Here is a 27,292-nt window from a genome sequence, read left to right on the forward strand (position 1 = left end):
ATGGCAGTGAACTCAACTCAACTCACTGCACAACAAGCAGCATTTTTGCAGATAGTCAAAAATTCTTCAAAAAAGAAAATTCAAGCTGTTTATTACCACTCCCAGTTGTCAAACTAAGCAAAAAAAACAACAACGACAATTACACGCTCTACATTTAAAACGACCATATAACTTTGCCTTAAAATCTGCATGATGAACGCTAACACATAATGGGGAAACGCCTTAAATGGGCTAACGAATAGCAATGACTATTTGAACACAAATAGTGGAGCAACATATGAAGATGGGTAATATAACAATAGTCACAGGAATATATTCTTTATCGTCTGCGAAGAAAACAAATATTTCTGTCAAATTGAGGAGCTTGAATGTATAGTATATTTGTAAATCTGTATTATACTGCCACCAGGTGACCAAGGCGTGCACACCAGAAGAAGCGGCTCAATGTCCATTAAATTGACGCAAAAAAAATTCTTTATGGTCTATTTATTTATGTAATTACTGTATGTTTTTTTATAAAGTACAATATTATTGAGTAGTAATGTTCTTATTAAAAGCACATTACAAACAATTTTTTTTTTTTGGGGGTGGGGGGCTGGAGCGGATTAATGGCATTTGGATTAATTTCTACACATGATTTGAGAGACCGGTGTTTTGAGTTACGAGCGTGGTTAATGAAATAAACTCGCATCTCAAGGCACCTTTGTAGGAGGAGATGTATCGTAAAACTTTCATGTATCTGTAGGTGTGCGATATGTTCACCATGGCTTTGTTGGAGTGTCCTCCTCCCTGGAACTCAATAGTGCCGAATGCATCAGTGGGGCTGAGCTGAGTGTGTTTGCTGATGGACCACTTCTCAGACAGACTGTCATTTTTGGCCGGTCGTTCCACCTTGTCATTGTGACTGGATGAGATGCCGGGGGGAAGGCCCACATGCTGTCCTATCAGGCGACCGCAACAGCACCTAGATGAGAGGGGAATGTACGACAATCAATGGGTCTCTTTTTCACAAAATTGGACGTAATAGCGAACCTGTATTAAAAAGAAGATGATGTGGTGTTGTTGTATTGACAAATGGAGATGACATACTGTGTCAAATTGTAAAAATGAAGTAACAGCCTGTCAACAGATTTGTATCTCCTCAAAGGGACGTACGTATACAAGGATTTTTAAGGTTCTGCTAGTCCCTTGCACTCATTTATCACCTCTGTCTAGTCTGATTTGCTGGTCTGAACTCTCCCTGTCCCTCTTGGCGGCCTACAGGAGCTATTAAAGTGGAAGTTACAGTATATGGATGCCGGTATTGCATTACAAGTACAATACTTATTCAGATGTTGCTTTCATATTTGTTTTCCAATCCCGAAGGATGACGTGAGAGCAAGTGGCTTGGAATCTGATTCTGTTGAAACTTCATATTTCCATCGTCTATGTTTTGGCTTTGCCTCCTGAACCACAAGCGTTTTGTTTTTTTCCTTGAAAGAGATGCGATCTTTCAAGAATTGCTTCTACATCATTCTATGATAATCCTTTATCCCGACAAAGTGTAACATAGCTAGCTTATTTGCATCAAGACTGGTAGTAGAGAAATTAAAATCTTGCCTTTTCAGATTTCTCGTCAGAGCGATGACAGCTGTTATAATCATATGAATTGTATCACAGCAGCCAGTTCAGCATAATGAGAGGAATGCATAAAATGGATTTGCAGTACACTTCCCTCACTTACAGTATGTGGATTATTTTGGAAATTAATGAATAATTGTTGATGAACTGAAACGGAAACAAACAACAAATGTGGCGCTAACCTTTACAAAGCGTTTTTTTATGTGTTTGTTCTGAGGAACGAATAAGGCGATCGGTGATTAAAAGCAAAACTAACTGGTTAATTTCAACCTTTCCCATCTCCACCTTATTTAAAGAGACTTTTGGAAAAATTACAATAATTAGTGCTGTTAGACTGAGGTCCATTGTCAGAGTTTCTTCTCACGCATCTGCACCGCCGTACAAGTCGTGTCCTCAGGCCAGGTCCTCGCTGTCCTTTTGAAGTCAGAACATTTGATGGAGGCTGCTGATGTGAACAGCCAAGAGCGTCAGATCCTTGGCTCCACAAAGCATAGAGGTGTCTATCCTGACCTCGCACAAGTCACCACCGGCCTTGCTCATCCAGCAGGCTACTCAACTTTTTGTATTTTTTTTAAATCCTCATCTTGTAAAGTTTGATTGTGCCTGGCCTCGTCTACTACTTTCTTTTATGTTATCTTTTTTACTGATAATTTAGAACAGGGGTTAATTGCACTCACCTTAACACCTACATTTTTGGTCATTAAGTCATGACCATCTTTTATAGATGTCAAACCATGTACATTAAAGTCTTCAAAATTAGACAATAGATAAATGTGTGTCTCTTTTTTTTTTTAAACATAATTACAAATTATTACATGATACTTTAGAGCAACATTATTAAGGAACAGAGGAGGAGCACAATTATTTGATTGTAAGAAACAATTTCTCTCTTAGTTTTTAAAATAAAAGACAACAAGCGACATTGGATGCCCATTTAACATATCTATCTCTGACGATGCTGGAATCTATGATCCAACGTACCACGAGTGGAGAATTACTGACTTAGTGTTGTTTTTTTTTCTTCATACATATTTTCATTTTGAATTTCCTTTTAAGTTATATTTTTATTTGATTTATATTGTTTTTTAAATTCATCTGTTTTCTGTTTACTTATGTTTTATTGTGGAAAAGGCTGTGATATACATGTAATGTTTCTGTTATTAATTGGTTGGATGATTAAATTTGTGACAACAGTCGTTTTCAAGTAGTGACTGAGCTTGAGTCTCTACAATCCTAAATTGTAAATCTTAGGTCCCATTTCCAGAAAGCAGTATGCTTTGGTTCAATTCAGTACAGTATGCAATTGATTGCATCTCTGTTGAAAAGGGACATTGCAGTACCCTTTTTGTTGGCATGATGGTTACAATGGGAGGCTTTGATACACTTATAGAGGCTGTTGTCCACTGACTGGCCAGGGGGGAAAATGTCAGTCTTCTTCCATTTTATAAGACATAAATTGAATTAGAAGAAAACTACTACTACTACTACAACCACTGATGAAAACACCAAACTACTACAGCAGGCCTTCGAGCAAAGCGAGGCAAAGTTAATCTGGAGGGCTGCACTGAAACCCAGCATCTACAAAACCTCAATTCAGGGAGTGATAAGGTATACTGGTATTGACTTCAGGTTGTTCAAAGGCTTCATCCGGAAGATTGTAAAGATCAACAACCCGAAGTCGTTATGGGTAAAGTTTCTCAAATTGGCACTGAACTGTATTTGGGTACAGGTGGCAATTTTTCAGTGCGTTCCCATTGTAAATTGGCAAGCCATGGGAAAGGGAGAATGACACGCTTACAAAAAATGTGAAGCCTGAGCTGTCAAATGCTGATGGCTTGAGCAATGATACCCGAACTGAAATAGAAAGAAGGAAGTATATAGTAACTTTTGGGACACCCCAAAATATTGGGAATATAGTATTCACATACCACCTTTCCCCCCTTGACGCTAGCACAAACTGTAATCTGAAATTCCAACAAGCGGCACAGAATAGAACTGTGCCGCTTGGTGGAAACCTTTAAATCTTTATCATGTTCCAATGTGAGGGCTTATACAATACTCTCAAGTACTGAAACGTCATCATTCACATATCAGAAACTCTATTTGTGGGAAGTAGACATAAAATTTGTATTTGCCCCTGATGCCTGTAGTCAGTCAGTCTCTGTCTGGTCTTGGACCTGGTCTTGTTTCTCCTGTCAAGTGGCCAGCAGAAGGCCCAACTCTCTCCAATCTAAATCTGGGACAGTGCTGCAGGGTCGGAAAGTTGTGGGGGCGTGACTGAGCTCACTGGTTCGTCCAGAGTCTGGGCTGGTGAGAGCCAAGAGCGGAGAGATCTTATCAGTAACCTCCTCCCGCATATTGGTGGGTGATGATAACGGGCTACATCGAGCCAACCATCTATCCTTTCGGTCTGAGTGATCACCTCTTTATTTACACAAGGGTTGGTCATCTGACAACTTATTTTCTCCAGATAACAGCGGTGCCTTCACACTCTGCTGGAGCACATGGGTGCCTTCAGGAGCATGTTATTCTTCAACAGTGTTGGTCAGGCTAACATGGCTACGTCGTTTGAGCAGTGGCCTGCTCACTACATTTGACTTTTTCTTGGCCAGCGCATGGACATTAGTCATATATTGTGTGTACTACTGCTTCATTGTAGTTGGAAGAGGGGTGGTAGTGAGGCCTTGGAAGGTGTCCAGCTCTTAAAGGCGCATTCAGCGAATACACATATCTTATGGAGATGATAGCTTGACTCATGTAAGCACATCCTAGCCTTTGGTTCAGTTGTGAATTAACCTTGTCAAAGGAGGCGGAGCATGTATAGTGTAGAATCACATCCCTGTGAGTGACCTGTGAGCTGGCCCCAGTCTTTCCTACAAGAGAGCTGGGGTTGTGTAAAACAACAACTGTTGGCAACACAACTGGGGGGCGGGGGGACAACTTTTCCCTACTTCAGTTTTCATTATCATTACCACTTCACACTGCCTACACCACTGTGTGCGTTGAGAGAAAGGAAGAGAAATTACAGCTGGAACACCCATCAACAAAATCTTATTGTAAGAGATGAAGGCCTCTTAACTCATATTAGGGTTGCATTTTAAATTTGTGATGACCTCCACATACTCAAATGGTCATCATTTCAAATGTTGTGGTACAGAAAATAATAATCATGATGTCATTAAGATTATGCAAGAAGCGACTACTTTTCCCACTATTACTATGCTCTTTTTTTAAAACATTCTGAGATAGTCCAAATGTAATGTCCTCACATAAGGTTGTTGCAGGATTTTAAACATAAAAATATATTTTTTTTCCACCGAGTGTTCCTTACCTATGGGGGTCTTTGGCGCTCACGATGATATGAACACATTCTCTCTTGCTGAATGCTCTCTCTATCCATGATTTCTGTGCCTATAGACAGAAAAACAGAACATCAACATTAATGGGCCAGTGGGTGTCAAAAACATGAAAAAGAAAATCGTTCACCTGAAAATGAGATTTCAGTATCCACAGTTGTAAATATGACTTTTTTTGTAATTAATAGCCCATAATTCAGCAGGGCATCATTCAGAGCATTCAGTACATAAAAATGCATGTTGTCTTCTAAAACAAGCAATTTGGCTACACACATATTGTTCTTGAGAAACACAACTCTAAACATGATTTAGAAACAGGGATTACAGCAAACTGAAAAAAGTCCACATTCAATTGAGTCCCTCACACATAATTTAAACACTTGAGTCCAAACTGGCTGAGAGGAGGTGCTGGGAGAGAGAGAAAAGAGCGGATGTTAAATGCCCTGAGGCAGTAAATGATGTCAGTCCATGTTACATTGCTAGAGTAAGTGATGTGCAGCCAACTAAGTGTGTGTGTCTGCTGAATGATATTTTATGCATGCAAGGGAGCCATCATTCCACATATGAAAGAAATTTTCAGCAGTGTATGACTGTACCGCATCATAATGAGAGTTGTGTGTAACATTTTGGTTACCTGAATTAGTTACATGAGAGGGCTACAACAATTATCACATTGTTTCAGGAATACACCTCTGACAGTGTCAATGTAAACTGTAAAAGCAGAATATTAGATACAGCTTTTGTGTTGCATATCATTAATATGCAAGTAGCCTTAACCTGGCTAGTCGGTGTAGATCTGTGTGCCGACAACATACAAATAAGTCGGCAGCATTTTGCAGTCACAGTGGAATTTTGCCTGTGTGAGTCGTGCTTTCTGCAGGTCTGAGTGACAGTAACACACGCCAATTATCCTGCTGCACACTTGCACAGTGGCTCTACATTGAAGGCCTGCGGCACAAGATTAGAGCTGATATACCATCTGTTTAGATAATCCCAAAATACATGCATGAATTCTCGATAAATAAATTATAAGTATCCATGTGAGAAAAGAAGATGCTATTAAGCATCCAAGAGAGCCATCATACCACATAAGAAAAGAAAAGCACAGTGAGCTAAGCTTTTTACTTCAACTGACTTTTTTTCATTAACGGTGTCGAGTGGGATTTGTGACTTTAGATATACTGTAAGTAAAAGTACAAAAACAATGTGGCTTTATAATTGGCCAAGGAGGGGGTTTTAAACTGATCATAGCTGTTTGCGAACTGAATACACGAACAACATATGAGATTGGAAAGGAATACTTTGCAACAACACCACTTCATCATGTTAACAGACATTTACCAATTAAACATGTTTAATATTGTGGATGCAGTTAGCAGTGGTGTTGAACTGTACTATTTCATATTGAGCGCAGTTTCCAATATGTTAGTGTGCATATTTAGAGGGGAAAACATTAACTATACCGTTGATAGAAAAAGTCTACACAACCCTGTTCAATGACAGGCTTTTGTGATATAAAAAAATTAGACCAAGATAAATCATTTCAAAACTTTGCTCCACAATTAATATGAGCCATCGCCAGCATAACTCAACTGGAAAATAAATTGTCTTTTTGAAAGAGTAAGAAAAAATAAACTGAAATAATGTGACTGCACATCAGCGCACAACCTCTTATAGTGAGATGTGGATGTGTTCACATTTAACCAGTCGCATTCAATTCATGTTAAAAGGGAATTTCTTGTCCTTTTTTTTACTTTCTTTCTTTCTAGCAGAAGCCTGGAGGTTTAGTGCAAACACTGACTGGTATTTGGAACTGTTCATAATTCTCTTCACCTTGACTAAGGGCCCGTTCCAGCTGAAGAAAATCAGTCCCAAAGCACAATGCTGCCACCGCCATACTTTGCTGCAGGCATGGTGTGCTTTTGGTGATGAGCAGTGCAGACTTTGTGCCAAACACACGGTAACTTTGGGAGTTAGCGAAAAAGTTTAAACTTGGGTTTTATTGTTGTTTTTATGTGCTGAAAAGATTCAAGACACTTTTTTTCAATTGCGTTGTACCGGTTAAAGGTCACATTCATGGGGGAGAAAAGTATAAAATGATTAACCTTTTATAATGATTAGTCTAATTTTTTTAAATTACAAAAACATTTGAACATGGGTGTGTAGACTTTTTTATGGCTACTGGATGTCTTCAAATAATTTACTTTTATATACAGGGAGTCCTTGGTTCAGGACAGTCCCAACATATGACATTTAGAGGTTACAAAAGGGTGGGTAATCCAGTAGTTTGTGCAGTAGTTTGCGCAGTAGCGCAGGAATATGTTGGCACAAGAAGGCACGCAGTTACCGCCATACTTACTGTTTTTCATTTAACTGTATTTTTCATACAATCATTTACTGTAGTTATGGCTTTGTGACTGCTTTAGTGTACATTAGCGATAGTGTACTGACTTACACTAAAAGTCGGGTCAAGTCGTAATCATCGGAACTTGTAAACTGAGTGTATGCGTTGGCAACCATTGGAAAGGTATTTGGCAATCAGGGAACAATGACCAGATAATTATTCTCAGTCTCTATACTAGAATACAAAAAGACACACTACAATGGAAAGAAAAGTGGCAAATACAGTATTTAGTGTTACTTCCCCACTTTTGCACAGTACTGTAAATTTACTAAAAATACATGTTTGTTGTCTGATTAGGCAAATGTTCCATGATTCCATATAAATTTGGTAACGCTCAAGACTTACATGATTGATTTTATTTTATCATTTACAGAAGTGGACTGTACTGTATCACTATAATTGTGTTGCGAGCGATTAGGATTAAATGTCCATATAGGACAAGCAGGAGGAAGCAAACACCCAAATCATAAGCAACAAAAAGGTCCTGCCTGCTTTTCATTCTGGGAGAGAGGAGCTGGCTCATCTCCCAGCCAGCAGCGCTGAGACTTACTTGTACAAACCTCTGACCGCCACCGCCGCCGCTACAACAACACACGCCGCATCCGTCTGACTAACCCTGTCACACCACAGCACCACTAAACCCACCACAAACCCGCCACAAACTGGACAGGACCAAACCTGTCAGCACACTTACCCTAACGCCAAACTTGGACCTGGGGTGGCGTATCACTCTTGGGGGGGATATAGAGGGGTTAGGGAGGACCGTGTGACCATACTTGGCTAACCAGGCCACAACAACACCAAGCACCCCAGTTGTTATTACAATATGCTGAAACTAAGGACTGCGATGGGCTGGCGACCAGTTCAGGGTGTACCCCGCCTCTCGCCCGAAGGTAGCTGGGATAGGCTCCAGCATGCCCGTGACCATAGTGGGGATAAGCGGTACAGAAAATGGATGGATGGATAAAACTAAGGATTCCTCCACCAGCAAACTAAACCACTTTAGAGGTGGCATTGACAAAATCAAAGTCAAAATTAAACAACATTACGATGAAAGAAGATCACTGCTTCCATTGAGATTGCAAAAAACTCAACATTTTATGTGACCCGCAAAAGGAAATCATGCATGTCAAAAACTCAATCACACACTTGTGCAGAAAGGACAGAGCCACCTGCACTTCAGAAGACTGGCTTCCTTTAACATCTGCAAAAAGATGCTGCAGATGTTCTACTAGTCTGTGGTGTGGCGAGTGGCCTCATGTAAGCAGTTGTGTGCTGTGGTGACAGCGTCAAGAAAGGGATGCTTCTCGACTGAATAAACTGAGGAGGATGGCTGGCTCTGTCATGGGCACAGAGCTGTACAGCTTGATATCTGTGGCAAAAAAGAGAACGCCGAACCAGCTTCTGTCCATCATGGACAATCCACAGTGTCCTCTGCACACCATCTCCAGGCAGATGAGCATGTTCAGTGATAGGCTGCTGTCACTGCCATGCTCCACTGACAGGCTGAGTAAATTCTCCTTCCATCATGCCATGTGGCTTTTCAATTCCACCTTGGGAGGGAAACGCTATTATCCCTCAACTCTTTTCTGTACTGTCTTGATCACCATACAATAAATCAATCAATCAATCAATCAATCAAATAAATCTATCTAGGCAAGGCAGAGTTAGAACCTATACCTGAAGGTATAATAAAAGGAACGATAAAGCTTATTTGTCATTAGTGAAATAATGCAGGCCTCAAAAGAAAACATTTGGACAGAAACGCGCATGTCATTACTTGAAATGTTACTGAAAATTCCTCATCCTCAGGTGCATCATGGAAATAATGGGCTGAATACACAATCATCAACCAAAAAGCTAGATTTTGCTCAAAGCAAGTCAATCTTTTTCTGAATAAGCACATTTTAGGTGCCGTTTTAACGACTCACCTGAATTTTGTGCCGGGCTGCATTCTTGTGGGCTTCCCCTTATAAACCAGACAGCAGGTAATATTCTGATTCTTGCTAGAAGTTATTATGAGAGTATTAGTGTGTGTGTGTGTTCATGGTGCTGAAGGTGCACACTGAGCCAGCCTTTAACCGCTGCCAAACTGATCAGTCTCCTCCCCACCCCGAGCTCCAAACACCACAACTGGCTCAGTATGTCATGGCTCAAATTCGTTAAAGTCTGTCTCTCAAACATGTTAAGGATGCATATTAACGTAGCTGTGTGCTATGAGCGCGAAAGTAGGCTTTACAAAGAATGAGGCTTTTAGTTTTAGATGCAGCTCTTGTATTGGATAGTAAATAGTAGTATTATGAACCTGAGGGGAAGTGAACAGCATTATTGGACAAGCGACATTAGGATAAACATATGTTAGTTGTTTTCACCATGAACGTGAGCTTGACCGCAATAAATTTCTGCAAATTGTAAAATTAAATGTCTTGACTTATGTTTGAAAATAAATTGATTTTGCTTCTTCACAATGAATAGTGGTCTAAATCTAACAAATTAAGAACTTAGTGATCTTATGACACACTTTATTGGGTATGACCCTTCTGTTTTATTGTTGTGCAACCGTCATTAATCACCACCCGGGAACTTGTTTTATGTATTGTTTTGTTCAGTATTTTCTTACCATTCTAGTCAAGTGTGATAATTTAGAATAACTCTTTTAGCTTTCGTGTCTATTCACCAGTTTCCCCTGTCCTCAACCGGTCGTTGTTATGTATTATGCCTTTTCCTGATTTGACCTTCTTCAAGCTTCTTATTGGCTAAAATGCAAAAAGTGACCCAGTTCCAGCACATTTCCGTGTAAATCCAGCTGTAAATAAGAAAAATGAAAAAAAAAAATGTAAATCTAGCTAGAATGATAACAGACACTGGTTATTTTTTCCATTGCTCTCAAACCTACACTTACGGAACTGAACTGATATGAACCACTCTCAAGCTTATAATTCATCCATCGAGGCCATTTCACCAGCCATCACTATCACACTCAGATCCTGGCATGTCCCTCTCAGTGCTTTATCCCTTGTGAGAAGCATGCAGTATGCAATTGTGCTCAGAAAAATACCAGTGTGAGTAAAGTCCCAAATCCTAAGGGTAGCTTTAATTTCCATAAATGCATTAGAAACAATGCACATTCGATTCCAAATCAAAACATCACGAAAAATGTATCAACTATGTTATTGTTCAGTGAAGTCTGATAAACCTGGGCTGGAATAGCAGTTCAGTTACCAGAAGTTGTTTGATTGCATGCAACAAAAATGTGAAGCAGTTCAGATAGTGTAGTTATATAAATAAATATTAGTTTAGCAAATCACAGGAAAACAAAATCTAACATTTGTGAGTCTGCAGTATACAGTAAAACTTATTAAAGTAAAATGCAAACTGTGCTATTTTTTTTCTAACAGCCAAATATTACATTTTATTAATTTTGAGGAAAAGAATAACATGTCAATGCATTTGTTTCTATGAAAAAATAAAGTTAGTTTGAGCTATACTTTCTTTTTTAAACACACTACAGAACTATTATTCTGGACACAACTGCAGACGTCTCATGCAGCCCTATCAGTTGGAGATATACCCAGCGACCTTTAAGAGATATCCAGTCCAGGGATGTCAATGCATTAGGTAAACAGCAACCGACGATGACATTTAAATCCTGACCATGTTCCATGACCTGTATTTACGGCTGGCATTAAGGTTGAGGTCACTGCATTTAACCATGGCAAAGGGAACTTGTGCTTGTGCAACCAAAGTGGAATTCACTGACCTCTGGACAACCAGAGAGAGTTTAGTAGACATGCATGAGCAACTGGCACTTACATACACATATGTTTCGACGCAGACTACAAGCCTGCTTGCATGTGTACTGGAACAAAAATGAAACACACACTTACAAGTGAATGTGACCCATCAACATTCCTCATGTGGTTTGGTCCAGAGGAAGCTAGACTAAATGCTATGTTATACAGACACAATAACGCCACTGAACTCTATTTGTAGAGCACTTGCCATGCATCCATTTTCTAAAGCACTTGTCGTCATTAGGGTCGGCGTGATCCGGAGCCTACAGTATCTCAGCTGACTTTGGCCAAGGTAGACCCTGGGATGGTCACCAGCCAATCGCAGGTTACATATAGACAAACAACTATTCACAATCACATTCACATCTATGGACAATTTAGAGTCTTATAGAATGCAAATCAGAAGGTTAAACGCAAAGAACACTGAAAAGAGACTGTTGTAGTTTTTATCTGTGCACTAGCTCTAGTTGTAGTTGAATATATATAAAAAAGACAGATTGCATCAAAAAGTGTGCTCTTCTCTAACAGATGGTGTGTGTCAAGTAATTGACGTGTGTCATACACATAAATAATCGCTGCAGCTTAAATAGATGCCTAATTTATTCCTTCAGGGAAATTCAGTATGTTCCACAGGATGGCAATAATTACTTTCATTTCAGTGTTCTTACTTTTACCCGATACCACCATATGTGCCTGGGGACATCGCTACCGAACCGTGTCTGCACACCAGACATTGGATCTGTGAAGCTGAAGTTTATAGTGGAGATTAAAGATAAACTAAACAAAACAGTCTGATGTAAGCTGTGACTTAGGTTGGACAAAACCTTTTTAGAGTGGACAAACACAAGTGGGTAGTGTCCAGAAAAAGGATGAAAGAGAATGTGATGGAGATCTACCCTTGAGTGAGTGATGACGGTCATAACATAAGAGCTCACAGACATGTTTTATTCAAGAAATAAAACAATTTATGGCAGTCTGGTATAATAATTACACCTGAATAGTTTTTACAAAACTAAGATAAATAATTTAAAACCTCTAAATCACATTCAGACTCATTTAAATGAGTGTCAGCACACCATTTAAAGTGCCTCTGATTATACCCAAATAAAATTCTGATGTTCTATTAGGATTTTTGTTTGTTGTTTTAGGTCACATTAATGGTGGAAAACGTTTTTAAATGATTTATTTTGGTCTAATTTTGTTATATCACAAAAAAATGGCCTTTGAACAGATGTGAGTAGACTTTTTATACCCACTGTATTAGAAATAGACCGACCAGCCTCAAAATTATTATGACCACTTGCAAAATACCAGATCCATGACAAAAGCCATACTAAACAATTGGTGATAATGTTCTGTTTTGATTGACACCATCAGAGAAATGCTAATTTAACAATTTGTTTATTATGTTGGTTTTAGCTTGCAGAGGTGTAGAACTGGACTGCATCACAATGAGAACTGTGTCTAAAGTTTTGGATACCTCACTTAGTTACATGAGCGACATGTTGATACTCATACATGGAAATACTATACCCTTAACAGTGCAGACACAATTCTGAGAATGTACATGAACATGGTGTGTCACATTATAATGCAACACAGCATACAAATGCAAATTGCAGGTCTACATACAGTAAATGGGTGTTTGCTGTGTATGCATGCAGATGAACGGCTGAATTGAATATACGCGTGTAAATGAGACGCTTGCTTGTTTTAGCGGCTGTCGTGGCGGACCCATCTCCCAGGGACAGAATAAGCAGCTCTCTTTCCCACAGGCCTCAGTTAAGCCGAGCTGAGCATCTGGCCAAGCAGAAGCTAATCAACACTGGCGTGGCCGTTCTGCTTCTGATGCAGGAGGTGGTCAGGGATTGGGGAGGGTCATACACAGGGTCAGAGGGCTAGGGGTGGCTCCACTTCAGGTGTAGCAATAGAAGCGGTAATATGTAGAGAATGGAGGATGGAGAGAAGAGAGGTAGAGAGTTTGATCATCACCTGTTTGACAAAGCGATTTGTTTTGAATCAGCCTTGTGATATCCGTGTGTGTGTGTGTGTGTGCGTATGAAGAGGTTCGGGCCAAGTGCTGTGAAATTGCCTCTTATGCACCCTCTGCACTACAGCCCATAGGGATTAGGAGTGTGTATGTGGAATAGGGAGTTAAAAAATAAGAGACATCCAGCAGGTTGTGAAAAAAAAGCTGACATAGACTCTTCTGTACCACAGAGCATCATCGACTGACTGTGACAACTCCTCCCCCGCCATCAATATTAGAAGGATGACACTTCTTCTTGGGTCAAGAGTGCAAGGCAGATGGTTCATTTCAAAAATTAACTAGCAGAGCTGCACTGTGATCTTCTTGTTTTCATGGCACAGTCATTGTTGCTTTCTTTTGTTGTTTAATGGATGATGCATAATCAATTCTGTTGTAATCAGATGCATAAGTGATGTTGGGAAAAACTGGAGGAGATGGACAAACACTCACAAATAAAAACTCCAGCAAATCTCACAGTAGCTCACCAAAATTCATAAAGACAACTGAACCGTGCTACAACTATTGAATTAAATCATATTTTTTTCTAGATTTGTTTAATACCCTTCACCCTCAAACTACCCGTCTCCGAACTCAGTCATATTATAGGATACACGGCCCCACTTAGACAAATGAAGAAATAGAGAGTGGATCCACATGGGTGGAAGTACACGAGCGCAAAATGTCATTTTATTTTACGGATGGGAAAATATTTTTTTTTAAGAGGCCATGTGAAAAATTGAAACAGTTGTCGAGGGCCACACCAACATGCTAACCTCAATTGTGATCAATTTAAAATGAATGCCTTTTATTTTACAGCAATAAATTGTATTATTTTAATAAGCTGCTACTTGAGTACCAATGGTATATGTTATGATTAGGAAATAAAAATACAAATTGTTAAAAAAATTATCATCAGTCACATTCAAATGTCATATCTATACATATTAACATTAAGTCACTATTTTATCACCATTCACAAAAAAAATCCATCTTTGTTTTTGTTTTTTTAAATAGCTGCGAGAATGGTCTGAAAAGTCACTAAAAAGAGTGACATTATCTCTAAGTTGGCAACACTAAAGACAAGTCATTGCACACAGGCACGTCAAAATAAAAGCAGCACATGTATTACTTCAATCCCCGGCCCCGCTTGTGTGGAGTTTGCATGTTCTCCCCATGCCTGCGTGGGTTTTCTCCGGGCATTCCGGCTTCCTCCCACATCCCAAAAACATGCATGGTAGGTTAATTGACAACTCTAAATTGCCCGTAGGTGTGAATGTGAGTGCGGATGGTTGTTTATTTGTATGTGCCCTGCGATTGGCTGGAAACCAGTTCAGGGTGTACCCCGCCTCCTGCCCGAAGATAGCTGGGATAGGCTCCAGCACTCCCGCGACCCTTGTGAGGATGAGCGGCTCAGAAAATGGATGGATGGATGGATGGATATTCCATGACAGATCCCTTCTCTAGCTAATCTCAGCATTGCAACAGGACATGTCGGTCAGACTACCTGACGTGCCGAGCAATACAGTTCCACTCTAGTCCTGTAGGTGGTGGGAATGCACATCATGCCAGCTTCCACACAAAACAAGCTTTTCACCTCCTGCCAACTACATAGCGCCATCTGCTGTATACGCTGGGTCACTGCGACATTTGGCCCCAATGCAAGCGGCAAAGCAAACAAACAGCAAATCAGGTTTTGTACAAAAATTTGATGGGATCTTGCCTTATCCTTACTCTATCAGTGATATGGATACTATATGTGTTTTGTAGTTTATATGTAATAATGGATAGATAACTATAAGGCAATGAATCGATAGTTACTAACTTGAAAATTTCAAAAATGCAAAAGAAATGATGCGTTTTTCCATACTTGTTGGACTTAATAAAGTAAAAAATGCAATTAAAACTCTCATGCAGCTAGGAACAGGCCCCCCTTTTTCATGGCAAATCCTCAAAATGAACATCAAACTCAGATGCCATGCTATGCCCACATTAGATGGCAAAAAAATCTTCACAATTTAGTGTCACCAAACTGTCTAGGATGCGTTATCAGAAAAGGAGTGTTGTAGGCAGGACACGCCCCACTCCAATATTACTGGCCGCAGGACACGTGCCGCTAAAATGTGATGTGTTGCTGTATTCCGGTAGAACACGCCCTCCTGCTTCCAGACAGGAAAAGAAGCATGTGACTTACAGTAAGTGTGACAGTGTTCATATGAATCCCACCAACCTTAACCGCAATGTAGGAGCCAATCATGTTGTAGTGGGCATGTCCTGCCGAGAACATTCCAAGTAAGGCATATAGGATACCTGCTTCTGATTGGGGCTCCTTGAAGTGAATTCCCTGTTAAGAATTTGTCAAAATGTGAGCCCTGGAATCTGCCCAAAATGGCTGCTTCATACCAAAATGGCCGACTTCCTGTTCAATTTTGGGCATGGGTCCTTAAGACATTTTCACAGTTCCTGTTATGATAAACATACCCACTGGATTTCTTGATGATTGACGAAACTGGGATTGCGTGCTATTTCATTTCATTTTCAACACTGCTTATCCTGGTTCGGGTCACGGGGCGCTGGAGCCTATCCCAGCTGACTTCAGGCGAAAGGCAGACTACACCCTAAACTGGTCGCCAGTCAGTCGCAGGGCACATATAGACACAGACAACCATTCACCCTCACATTCACACCGTCACTGAGTGGGAACTGAACCCACGCTGCCCCCACCAAAGTCAGGCGAGTGTACTACGACACCATCAGTGACTAGATTGCGTGCTACTTTTTCCTAACCTTTGGGGAGGCCCTACTAAGTGAGTTTTGGAGGTTTGGGGAGTCACATTTTCATCAGGATACACATGCTTGCAGAAAATAGGTGACTTTTCAGGCATTTTATGGGCCGTAAAAAGGCATAAGGATATTAATGAAAAGTGATTCAAACATGGCTTTTGCATGGTGGTGCTCTGGCCCTCATTACTTGACTTTGTATGTAAACAGAGTAAATAGGGAGATTGATCGGTGCGACATTTCATCTGTTCTTCTGTCCGTTAAAAATGATTGTAAATGTCAGTTGATATTTGAAAATCCAGGCAAGGCAGCCAGCTCTAATGACACTTTGCATTTGTTTTCATTAAACGATAATGATTACGCTAAATAAAAGGTTAAAACATTTAATCCACAGTGTTTCCCTGAAATGATTGATACTAATGATGGACGGTTGGTCTTTTTTATGTTATTCAGTCTCATTTTCTTCTTAGTTTCACACTTCTTGTAATTCTGTAATGCTTATTTCTTAGAGAACTCAGTGAGGAAGGAATGAACTTCACTGGCATTCTCTGCCTGACTGACTATGACTGTGAACAGGCTTATGCAACAATTTAAAAGGCCTAAATTTGGAGTAAGCATGGACAGAATAAGATGCAAATAGGGACAACTCTAGGTACAGAACAATACAATTGTAATTGTCCTTTCAATTTTGCGGAGCTCTATGTTTGTCAGGGCCATGTTTTTCTCTGGAAGAAGTAATGGTGATACGGGGAAAATTTGCCTGTTTTTATTTTTCCCCGACGGTAGAAAGTATGGCTGACATTTGAGACTGCTTTTTTAAGACTGTGTTAACATGTTGGATATCAGAGAAGTGGTTTTTAATTCTGTAGAAACTTTTTTTCTGTTAGCTACCCTCTGGCATAGTTAGCACTCAGTTTAAATTTGTTGAGGTTACCTTGCTGGAGAGTGCTAATGGTATACCGATGCTGGCACAAAGGTACACAGCAATGCTCAGCAGTGGTGCAACTTGTTTGCTTAAATTTGAACTTTTTCATTTTCATTTGGTAGCATAGCATAACTAGCAGACATCATTTAGTAAAATCTAATAGGATGCTAAAGAGACGGCGACAACTGGAAATACAGTAGTTGGGCTTGTTGAGATTTTATACGGAAGCTTGGCAGTCCTGCCTGCATGTATAAGCAGTTAAAAAGATACAATAAAATTTGACTCAAATGTTCTTGGAAACATGCCTATAAAATTAGAATCAACTTCAGAGTTGGGTTTTGCATTTGTCTTGCTTTTGTAAAACACTTAATCTAAAGGTGTGAATGATGTCATACATGACATCACACAAGATCGGGTAGAACCTCAGCGGGAGACCTCAGTTTAACGAGGATTAAATTTGTGCGTTTTGCATATTAATTTGGTTTTTGTGGCTATTTTTACACACACCTATTCCCAAAAAAAGCATTACCGAGGGGTGTTGAGAGAAGTACTGCACTTGAGAAAAGAATATGTAGGGTTACATAAAGTAAACAGAATCACATTAAAAGCAGTACGACTCTTGAGTGACAAGTAAAAATGTTAAAAAAAAAAAAAAAGAGATGCATGAGACAGATTTGTGATGCAAGTGCTAAATTATATGATCTCTCTGACTGTATAACTTTGCTTGAGCCTGCAAACTACAGAATAGATCGGCCATTTTCATGAGAATTTATTATGTTTTTAAACAAAAAGTGCAAAAATGATGTGTTCCTGGCTTCCTTAAAACTCTTAGTTTCATAAATAATGCCACGCTGCACTATTTGCATATCTGTTGTTGACCAATGCTGGCCACTCATGCCAGAGTAGCATCTGCACCACTTGCACACCAATTGAGGAGTATCTGCAACAGTTGCACAATCAACATTGTCCCAGATTATCGCACTACTGGTCACTTTAAACTGCATACATTCCTTTAAGTCTCAGCACCCTTTGCACAATGGTCATTGCACTGGACTATTGCTATATTAGTCATTCAAATTGCTCTAAGTGCTAGAGGACTTTGTATCTTTTTGCACAATTGTTTAAAAAAAATAAATAAATAAATTTGTAAAAATGTGTACCGGCATTACCAGATAACTAGCAACCCTTTATTACTCAGTGACTGTTTTTGTCAATGTCTTTATGTCTCAAAAGTGTTCTCTGTCAATTGACTGTTGTCTGTTGTCGTACTAGAGCGGCTCCAACTACCTGAGGCAAATTCCTTGTGTATTTTTTGGACATACTTGGCAAATAAAGATAATTCTGATATCACTTAAACAGCTTTTAAATAGTGGAAAAATAAAAGAAAACATGCTTTAGCACATAATATCCACCCTGTTTGTGGAATGGAATGCAACAGGACTGTACAAACAGATCTGTACTTGCACTATGAAATTCTGGTGAGAAACATATAAAAAAGGTATAGGGACAGACAGGATGGGCTACCAATGAACTGATCTGACATAAAAGTGACCGTGTAAGAGAACACAGCTGTGTCACATTCAATATCATCATAACCACACAATAATATGCTCAACATTCCTGTCATCAGCCTCTATGAAAAACCTATTAAAAAAGTAGTCACTGTTTGTGGTTGTGAAACAGCTTTCTAAGAACTCTGCTTTGAAACTTAATGAAGTGTAACTTTGTTTAAGGGACTACCTCTCCGTCTTACCTTAATTGGGTCAATTGACTGGATAAAAACAAGTATACCTCTGTGAACTGCTGTTTGAGAAACAATAGTCAAGGAGTCCATCTCTGCCTTGTGTACATCAATATGCATTGTCTGTACTGTTGTTTGCTTTTGGGGTTAGACAACATCCTAACTCTAACCCACCCCTCAAAAGTCACTATACACTTCCTTTGGTTGATTTTGTTTCAGGTATCATTCGAACTGACGTAAGGCCATCAAGCATTTGATAGTTTAGCCATGCAGTTTTTGTGAGCATATCTTTCCCTTGCTATAGCTAGCCAATTAACCTTAGAACAGCGTTGTAAAATTGCAGCCTGGCAAGAAGGTTTTCCGTCCCCGACTACAATTCTGCATCAGTTTGAGAAGTTTTATGGCAAACAAACTCTTCCAACACGTAGTACAATTTACACTATCCCTGGCAATTATTTTTTTTTTTTTTGACAAACCAAGCAGCGGAAGGCCTGCTACTAGCGCCACTGATGAAAAAAAAAACACCAAACCTCTAGAGCAGGCATTCGCGCAAAGCCAGTGAAAGCGTATCCGGAGGGCTTCAACTGAACTCAGCATCCACAAAAGCTAGATTCAACGGATGCTTCGCCGAGAAACAAAGTGTACCGACTTCAGGTTTAAGAGCATCATAATCATCTGCATGTAGCCTCGTAGTCATAATGATCAGATAAATAGCAAAGCCTAAACTGTCAAATACTGATGACCTCACGTCTGTCCGAATGATACCTGAAACGAAATTGAAGAAAAGGAAGTGTATAGTGATTTTTGGGACACCCTGTATATAGACAGTAAAGATGTCTCCAAAATATGTGTGTTTGGAACAAGTCTATTAAATTAGTACTTATGCTCAAATTGGACTACCCAAAGATGCAGAGAATGGCTTTAAAAAGAAGCTGTGACTAATAAAGATGAGTTTGTTAAATACAAAAGCAGCTTCAAATAGATGTAAAGCACCATGTTTGAATCTGTGTGCAATTGCTGTGACAGCGAGGGAATTAACCCTGGAATTTTATTATGCATAGCCTGTTATGCAAGTTACCAAATTGTTGCATAGTATTGCCTCATATTGCGAGAGCTCACACGAGTGGGAACAGATAGCGGTTACCACAATCTAGTCAATTTTACACCTGAGTCCCCCTCATGAGGAGGAAGTTAGAGCCGAGATAGGCATCTGAGCGCAAGCTTTGATTGATGCTTCTATTCTACAGCGTTCATTGAGATGGGATCATAGATAGGTTATTAGCAGCTGGAGCTAGTGAGCACAAGGAAGCGTTACATTTTAAGGCATACCCAGTAATTTTCCACCATGTCCACCTTGAAATGTTGAGTACATCATTTAAGTTTTACTGTACTTGTTTCTGGCAGCACAGTGAGCGACTGGTTAGCACATCTGCCTCACAGTTCTGAGGATCGGGGTTCAAATCCCGGCCTCGCCTGTGTGGAGTTTGCATGTTCTCCTCGTGCCTGCGTGGGTTTTCTCCGGGCACTCCGGTTTCCTCCCACATCCCAAAAACATGCGTGGTAGGTTGATTGAAGACTCTAAACTACCCGTAGGTTTAAATGTGAGTGTGAATGGTTGTTTGTTTATGTGCCCTGCGATTGGCTGGAGATCAGTTCAGGGTGTACCCCGCCTCTCGCCTGAAGATAGCTGGGATAGGCTCCAGCACGCCCGTGACCCTAGTGAGGATAAGCGGTACAGAAAATGGATGGATAGATGTACATGTTTCTACACTTATAGGACAGCTGAGAATATTTTTTAAAATGTACTGCATGAAGGCAGCTGCCTTTAGCAAGCTTCCCTTCTTCGCTCGTGTCAGAGTGACTGCTATTTTAGTTTCATTTTAGTCTCATTAAAAAGCAGTTAATTGATTCTGACACTTGTATGACAGTTAATGTTAAAATGTTAGATAAAAATAGTTGAGCCTGTACAGTTAATAAAGGTTTCATGTTAGTGACGCTGAAATAGTTGACCTGTGTCCCAGAATGGTTTGTGGTCCACTCTGGTGGTTGCGCTGTATTTCTAGTTTGGCAACTCTGAATGTTATTCTTTAAAGTACATAATCCCACAAAGCCCTGATAAGCCGGTTTACAAACACTGTGTAGAATACATTGGGTGAAGTGCAGGTTCATTTTTACATTTTTTTATTTTAGTGTGAGGAAGTGAACCAATTAATCTGCGCTCTGCCTTTGAGCACACTCCCAGCCAAGCCTGTCATGTAACTCATCATAAAACCCGGTCTCCCAGGTAGATGAGGAAATGGGAGGGGGACAACAAGTCTCATTAAAATGATTTGTCGCATCTTTTAGAGGAAAGCTGTCGAAGGATCCTGAGAAGCAATGCGGTCAAAAATGATCTGAAACAATGCCAGAGATAAACAGATTCTGTTGTGCCTGTCTTGTCTTTGGCATGTCCACAAACTCAAACAACAGTGTGTGTGTAATTCTTTCACCAGCTCAGGTCAGAGCTCAAGTCGTAAAATAAATAAATAAATAAATAAATAATAAATTAAAGTTATGATCCCCTCAGCGATGACAAGAATAGTTGTCATTACATTGGAGCTAATGTAACATGTCAAGAGAGCCACAATCTGTCCTGAAAGCTAAGTATAACCTTCCTATATTCCCAAATTGACTTTCAGTTGTGCTAGTACAATGAATCATGTTAGCCCATCCTTGTTTGACATTGAGTGTATTTCTTTTCTCAGCAGATAACAATTTGGGAGAGAATTCACTAACACTTCCACAGAATACTGTATCATTCAAGCAACAAAGACTTTTCCATGACAATAGAATTGCATTTCATACTCAAATCCAACTATCCCAATTCCCTACTAATAGGGAATCTGTTATCAAGCATTTCAGAGACCCATGAATGCCATCAAGCAAGACAATATGGCATCATGTTAATTAGGCTCATAATACATGAAAATAAAATGAGCCCAATTTGACACCAAAATGAGGTGACTGAACGACACAGACACTGCGCCAGTTTTACTGCAACTGCCTCTACACCAAAGATGGAATTCTAATTGCACTGCAAACAGAGTTCATTAATCCTACAATGATTCATTATACATGTAAACTGTGTGTGCGTGCGTACCGTGCGTGTGTGACAGAGTGAGAGAGCGAGCGAGAAAGAGCCCATTTTTGCATGTCGATGTGATGGGTGTTCGGCTCCTATGGGCTACTAATTAAATGCGAACATTAAAAGTGGTCAGTTGAGACGCGAGATATTATGTAAAGTGCTGAGCATGACACTAGTGATAGCGCTTACGCATTTCCACTCAGTAAATCCATGACTTCATCAACTTTGTGTCTGAAAATGATGCATTGACTGCAGCTTTCAAACCATCCTCTGTCCCGTTTTTCTCACTCTACATCCTTCACCACCAATGTTAGTGTAATTTCTGTTCATGTGACTGTTCTGTTGGACAGCTTGCATGTGCACAGAAAGTTTGGGTTGTGGGTGATAGTGGGTCGTGGGCAGGTGATTTTTGGGAATATAGTATGCAAACATGTAGAAATGCTTCATTTTTAATATTTTAGCCCTCTCATACATATCCCAGCCAAACATGATAATAATGCAATCCATCCATTTTCTGTACTGCTCTATCCTCACAAGTGTCACGGGCTTGCTGGAGCCTATCCCAGCTATCATCGGTCAGGAGGCAGGGTACACCCTGAACTGGTTGCCAGCCAATCGCAGGGCAATGCACTCTAAGATCCACTATGGAATTATTACATAATGATGCCCTCCATACAATCACATTCAGAATAACAGCAGTTTTTATTAAAAAAAATAAAAATAAAAAAAAAAATAAAAAATAAAAAAGAGTGAAGCTCAAATTCCTAAAAAAGCTTTTCCATGCAATATATCCATCCATCCATTTTCAACACCGCTTATCCTGGTTAGGGTCACGGGACGCTGGAGCCTCTCCCAGCTGACTTCGGGCGAAAGGCGGACTACACCCTGAACTGGTCGCCAGTCAGTCGCAGGGCACATATAGACACGGACAACCATTCGCACTCACATTCACACCGTCACTGAGTGGGAACTGAACCCACGCTGCCTGCACCAAAGTCAGGCGAGTGTACCACTACACCATCAGTGACTCGTCCATGCAATATAGTTGAATGGTAATATTTTTGAGTCCCAGTAAAGCAAAATTCAAGCATTTTTCAAGGACTTTGTGCTTTACTCATTATTTTTTAAACACACTGCTATTAGTCTGAATACAACCGTACAATTGTTCAACGTAATGGCTGCGATTTTATGTAATCAGTTACATAATTGCTCGATTGGGTTTGACTTCATCATCAATATTAACAAACACATTGAGAATAAGATTAATATGATTAATCCATCCATCCATCCATTTTCTGAGCCGCTTCTCCTCACTTGGGTCGCGGGCGTGCTGGAGCCTATCCCAGCTGTCATCGGGCAGGAGGCGGGGTACACCCTGAACTGGTTGCCAGCCAATCGCAGAGCACATAGGAACAAACAACCATTCGCTCTCACAGTCATGCCTACGGGCAATTTAGAGTCTCCAATTAATGCATGTTTTTGGGATGTGGGAGGAAACCGGAGTGCCCGGAGAAAACCCACGCAGGCACGGGGAGAACATGCAAACTCCACACAGGTGGGTCCGGGGATTGAACCCGGGTCCTCAGAACTGTGAGGCTGACGCTCTAACCAGTCGGCCACCGTGCCGCCATATGATTAATCCATGAGGTGGAATCCAAGTGATGCTGCAGACAGAAGATGCAATTCGACTTAACCACGGCAACATTGCAAGGAGACGAACTGTTCAAATCCCGTTTTAAGTACGGAACCAACAATGATTTTAAACATCTCAACTGATTTTGATAATGGAGAGAGCCCACACGAGATACGGAAAAAGATCAGTGTGTTTCCTGCTATAATATTTTGTATCAAAGCAAAGCAAATTTATTTATATAGCATTTCATACACACGGTAACTCAATGTGCTTAACATGAATAAAAGCATTTTAAGACAAAGGGGGAAAAACAGCGTATAAACATTTAAAACAAAGAGAAAAATAAAAATACAATTAAAACAGCATTCAGTGCAAGAAATATTTAAAAGTGGAAATGCTCTAAAAAGCATGAGGAAAGAGTTTTTAAACTGGACCTAAAAACATTCACACTTCGTCACTTCTGCTGGAAACTTATTCCATTTGTGTGCAGCACAATAGCTAAATGCTGATTTGTTAGCTAAATGTTTGCTTTGGACTCTGTACTTCACTATTTGACCTAAGTCTGTCACTCTCAGAGCCCTACTGGATTTATATTCCATTAGCATTTTTTTCATGTATTCAGGATCTAAAGCATTTAGTGATTTATACACCAGTAGAAGAACTATAAAATCTATTCTAAAGCTGACTGGGAGCCAGCATAAAGACTTTAGAATTGGAGTAATATGTTATGAACCTCTTTGTTCTGGTCAGAACCCGAGCTGCAGGATTCTGAATGACCTGCAGCTGTTGAATGCTCTTTGTAGTGTACTCACGATGACCAAAACAGCACACCAAACACATAGCAATATCTCCATCGACAAACTGATGTTTTAGCCAGGCTAATTTTCCTTGCCAAAAATGTTTTTGCCTGGAGTGCAATGTACAGTACTGTATACAGGATTTTGGTTTCCATTTTCAGCTACAAAGGTTAATTTTGGTTGGAAACACCACTTTTTATTCATGTTATGTTCCGTGGCCGTTTTGCTCTTACATATTACTGTAATTCAAAAGGGCATATTCAACAGGTTCAACATTGTCGATAGTCAACCAGAGACCATATTCTTGAGCAGATTGGTAGATAATCTTTTAAAGACGCTTGACATTCAGGTATTTGACCGGAAGAGAGGAAAAATGCTCAAATTAAGCTTGATACGTGTACTTTGCGGGCAGCAGGGTGGGTCAACTGGTTAGCACATCTGCCTCACAGTTATGAGGACTGGGGTTCAAATCCCGGCCTCGCCTGTGTGGAGTTTGCGTGTTCTCCCTGTGGCTGCGTGGGTATTCTCCGGGCAGTCCGGTTTCCTCCCACATCCCAAAAAGTGTGTGGTAGGTTGATTGAAGACTTTAAATTGCCCAAAGGTGTGAATGTGAGTGTGAATGGTTGTTTGTTTATATGTGCCCTGCGATTGGCTGGTGACGAGTAAAGGGCGGACCCCATAAACACACTCCGCCGAAGACAGGTGGGATAGGCACCAGCACGCCTGCGACCCTAGTGAGGATAAGCGGTACAAAAAATTGATGGATGGATGGATGTGTACTTTGCTTTACCTGGCGGGAGTCAAGTCTCCTCTTCACACATGCACTTGGCAAAATCTGCAGCTCAATTTTCCCTTTTCCAACACAAAGTAGCATAAATATTTTGGGTTTAAAAAGAGCTTTCTGCTAACATTAAAGTTGGGCTAGGGAATAATTCCGTTTGAAAACTTCATCATGTCATACACTGGGGGGAGTTTCAATCCAGCTGTAGCATACGGAAAATAATTGAGAATGGAGCTTCCTATTAACTTTTAATGATCATGGTAATCTATTCTTAATGTTATGTTAATGGAGTAACTTGTATTGCTGCTACCCATGTAAAACAATTCCAGTTTAACACGGATTATTGAACAGACTATTTCTATTTTAGCGTCCTAGAATCGATTGCATTCAACCTCAGAGGTTCCACTATATATCAAAATATTTATGGAACAGCATACTGTATGTTCACTTTTGTTACTCATGTATTCCAAACGTCGGTTGCCTTCTGAAATGAGAGCATTTTCAATTGTCTTTACTTCAGGCAAAAGCAAACATTTGTTTGTATCAACCATTCTATGTCAGGGATTTTTAAAGTATTGGAATGCAAGTGACTGGCAAGAGCAATGGTGTCAAGTGAGTACTTTGCCAGAGGAAATGTACTGAGGACAGCACCATTAAATACATAATGAGCCACAAGAAGAATCAGTACAGCCCCCAATCATGCATAAAAAGACACTCTCTCTCATCACTGCCACGCTTTCTTGCCACTCCCTTTGCATTCTCGTCTGGATCGAAAAGCAGGCTAATTTCACAACATGATTTCCAGAGTACATGACTTGAGCTTTAACTATTAGGTACGCACATACTTTAATTCTGCGCTAAATGTCAATGGGATTAACCGTATGTAAACTGAGCTCAATAGTTCCATAGGACCACTCACCTTGACAAACTCTCACAACTTACTTCCACAATCCAAATGCATAAAACCCTCTTGTGCATCCCGTCTCTTGTTTTTGTGTCCTTTCATTGTCAACCCACCTACTGTAATAAGTTCTCGCCTACTCAATACTTTCCACGTAACTTCTCTCACTTCAGGCTGTATGTATTCTCGTTCTGATTTTGATTCTGAGCAGGCCAGCACTCAGTAGAAATCACACCTCCACCAAGGCCCAGAATTCTCCCATTTTCTCTTCAGGGTCACAACAGAGGCTGGAGCCTATCCCAGTTGACTTTGGGCAAAAGGCAGCCTGCACGCTGAACTGGTCGATAGTCAATCAGAGGGCGGTTGTAACTAAAGGATTTAGTGGAAATTGATCCCACGTCAGCTGTATCAAAGGTAGCTATTACAATCACTACACTAACAATGGCTCGGCTCAGAAACAGGTACTCTTATTTCAATCAATAAATCAGTCTTGTTGCATTCATCGTTTAATATCAAAGGATCTGCCATTGCAAATCTCAGTTCACCAAACAATGCAAATTAAGTACAGAATTACAATTACACACAATTATCAAACGTAGACCTCCACAAAAGTCAAAGAATTCCAAAAATTTGTTTCAACGGCTATCCACCTTGAGCATCAGCACAAATTATGTCATTAGGATTCATTTTAGGAATCAAAACGAGTGGTTAGACTCACAGTTCCGTGGACTACGGCCTTCCTGTGTGTGCGCATTTATTATTATTTGTTTAAATAAAGCATCTTTGGGTGTCATGGAAGGCGCTATATAAATCAGATGTATCATTATTATTTTCTCCCCGTGCTTGTATGGGTTTTGTCCCGCGTTAAAAAAACAAGCATTTTAGGTTTATTAAATACTAAATTAGGCATCAGTGTGAATGTGACTGTGAATAGTTGCTTGTTTATGTGTGCCCTGAGACTGGCTGGTGATCAGTCCAGGGTATACCCTGCCGCGAAATCAGCTCTGATGAGCTCCAGTTGGCCCGCAGCCTTGATAAGGATCCGCAGTATAGAAAATTGATGGGTGGATTCATTTTTAATTTAAGTTTTCATTTTCACTGAATTCCACCTCACTGAGGTGTCATATTTTATTCATATTTGCTATGATTTTACTCTTTTTTTGGGCTTACATTCATTTGAATCATTCAAGCCTTACTTTGGTGAACTGAGATTGTTTTAAATGTGTTACAGTGGTGATTTTCAAAGTGTAGTACAAGTACCAATGTATTTTACTTTAAAGTTCAAACCATTTGTATGTAGTCTTCAAGAAACATTTGTTTTTCAAAATATATGTAGGGTAAATTCTTTCATTTAACCGTTATGTGGAATACATTTTAATTGACTCATTTTTTACAGCTATACAGCTAAG

General features: G+C 40.0%; 1 protein-coding gene across 6 annotated transcripts in view; it reads right to left on the reverse strand.

Annotated features, from left to right (window-relative positions):
- The window catches only part of trpm3 (transient receptor potential cation channel, subfamily M, member 3), a 161,150-nt gene that overhangs the window by 95,539 nt on the left and 38,319 nt on the right, over positions 1-27,292 (reverse strand). For all 6 annotated transcript variants that reach the window (XM_061767304.1, XM_061767299.1, XM_061767301.1 and 3 more), the window contains exons 2-3: positions 4,952-5,031; positions 763-964 (exon numbers count right to left, since the gene is read on the reverse strand). In XM_061767304.1, coding sequence (XP_061623288.1) covers positions 763-964; positions 4,952-5,031 — 282 coding nt within the window. The remainder of the gene's footprint in view (positions 1-762; positions 965-4,951; positions 5,032-27,292) is intronic.

This window comes from Phyllopteryx taeniolatus, chromosome 3 (assembly GCF_024500385.1).
Source record: "Phyllopteryx taeniolatus isolate TA_2022b chromosome 3, UOR_Ptae_1.2, whole genome shotgun sequence".
Lineage (NCBI taxonomy): Eukaryota > Metazoa > Chordata > Actinopteri > Syngnathiformes > Syngnathidae > Phyllopteryx > Phyllopteryx taeniolatus.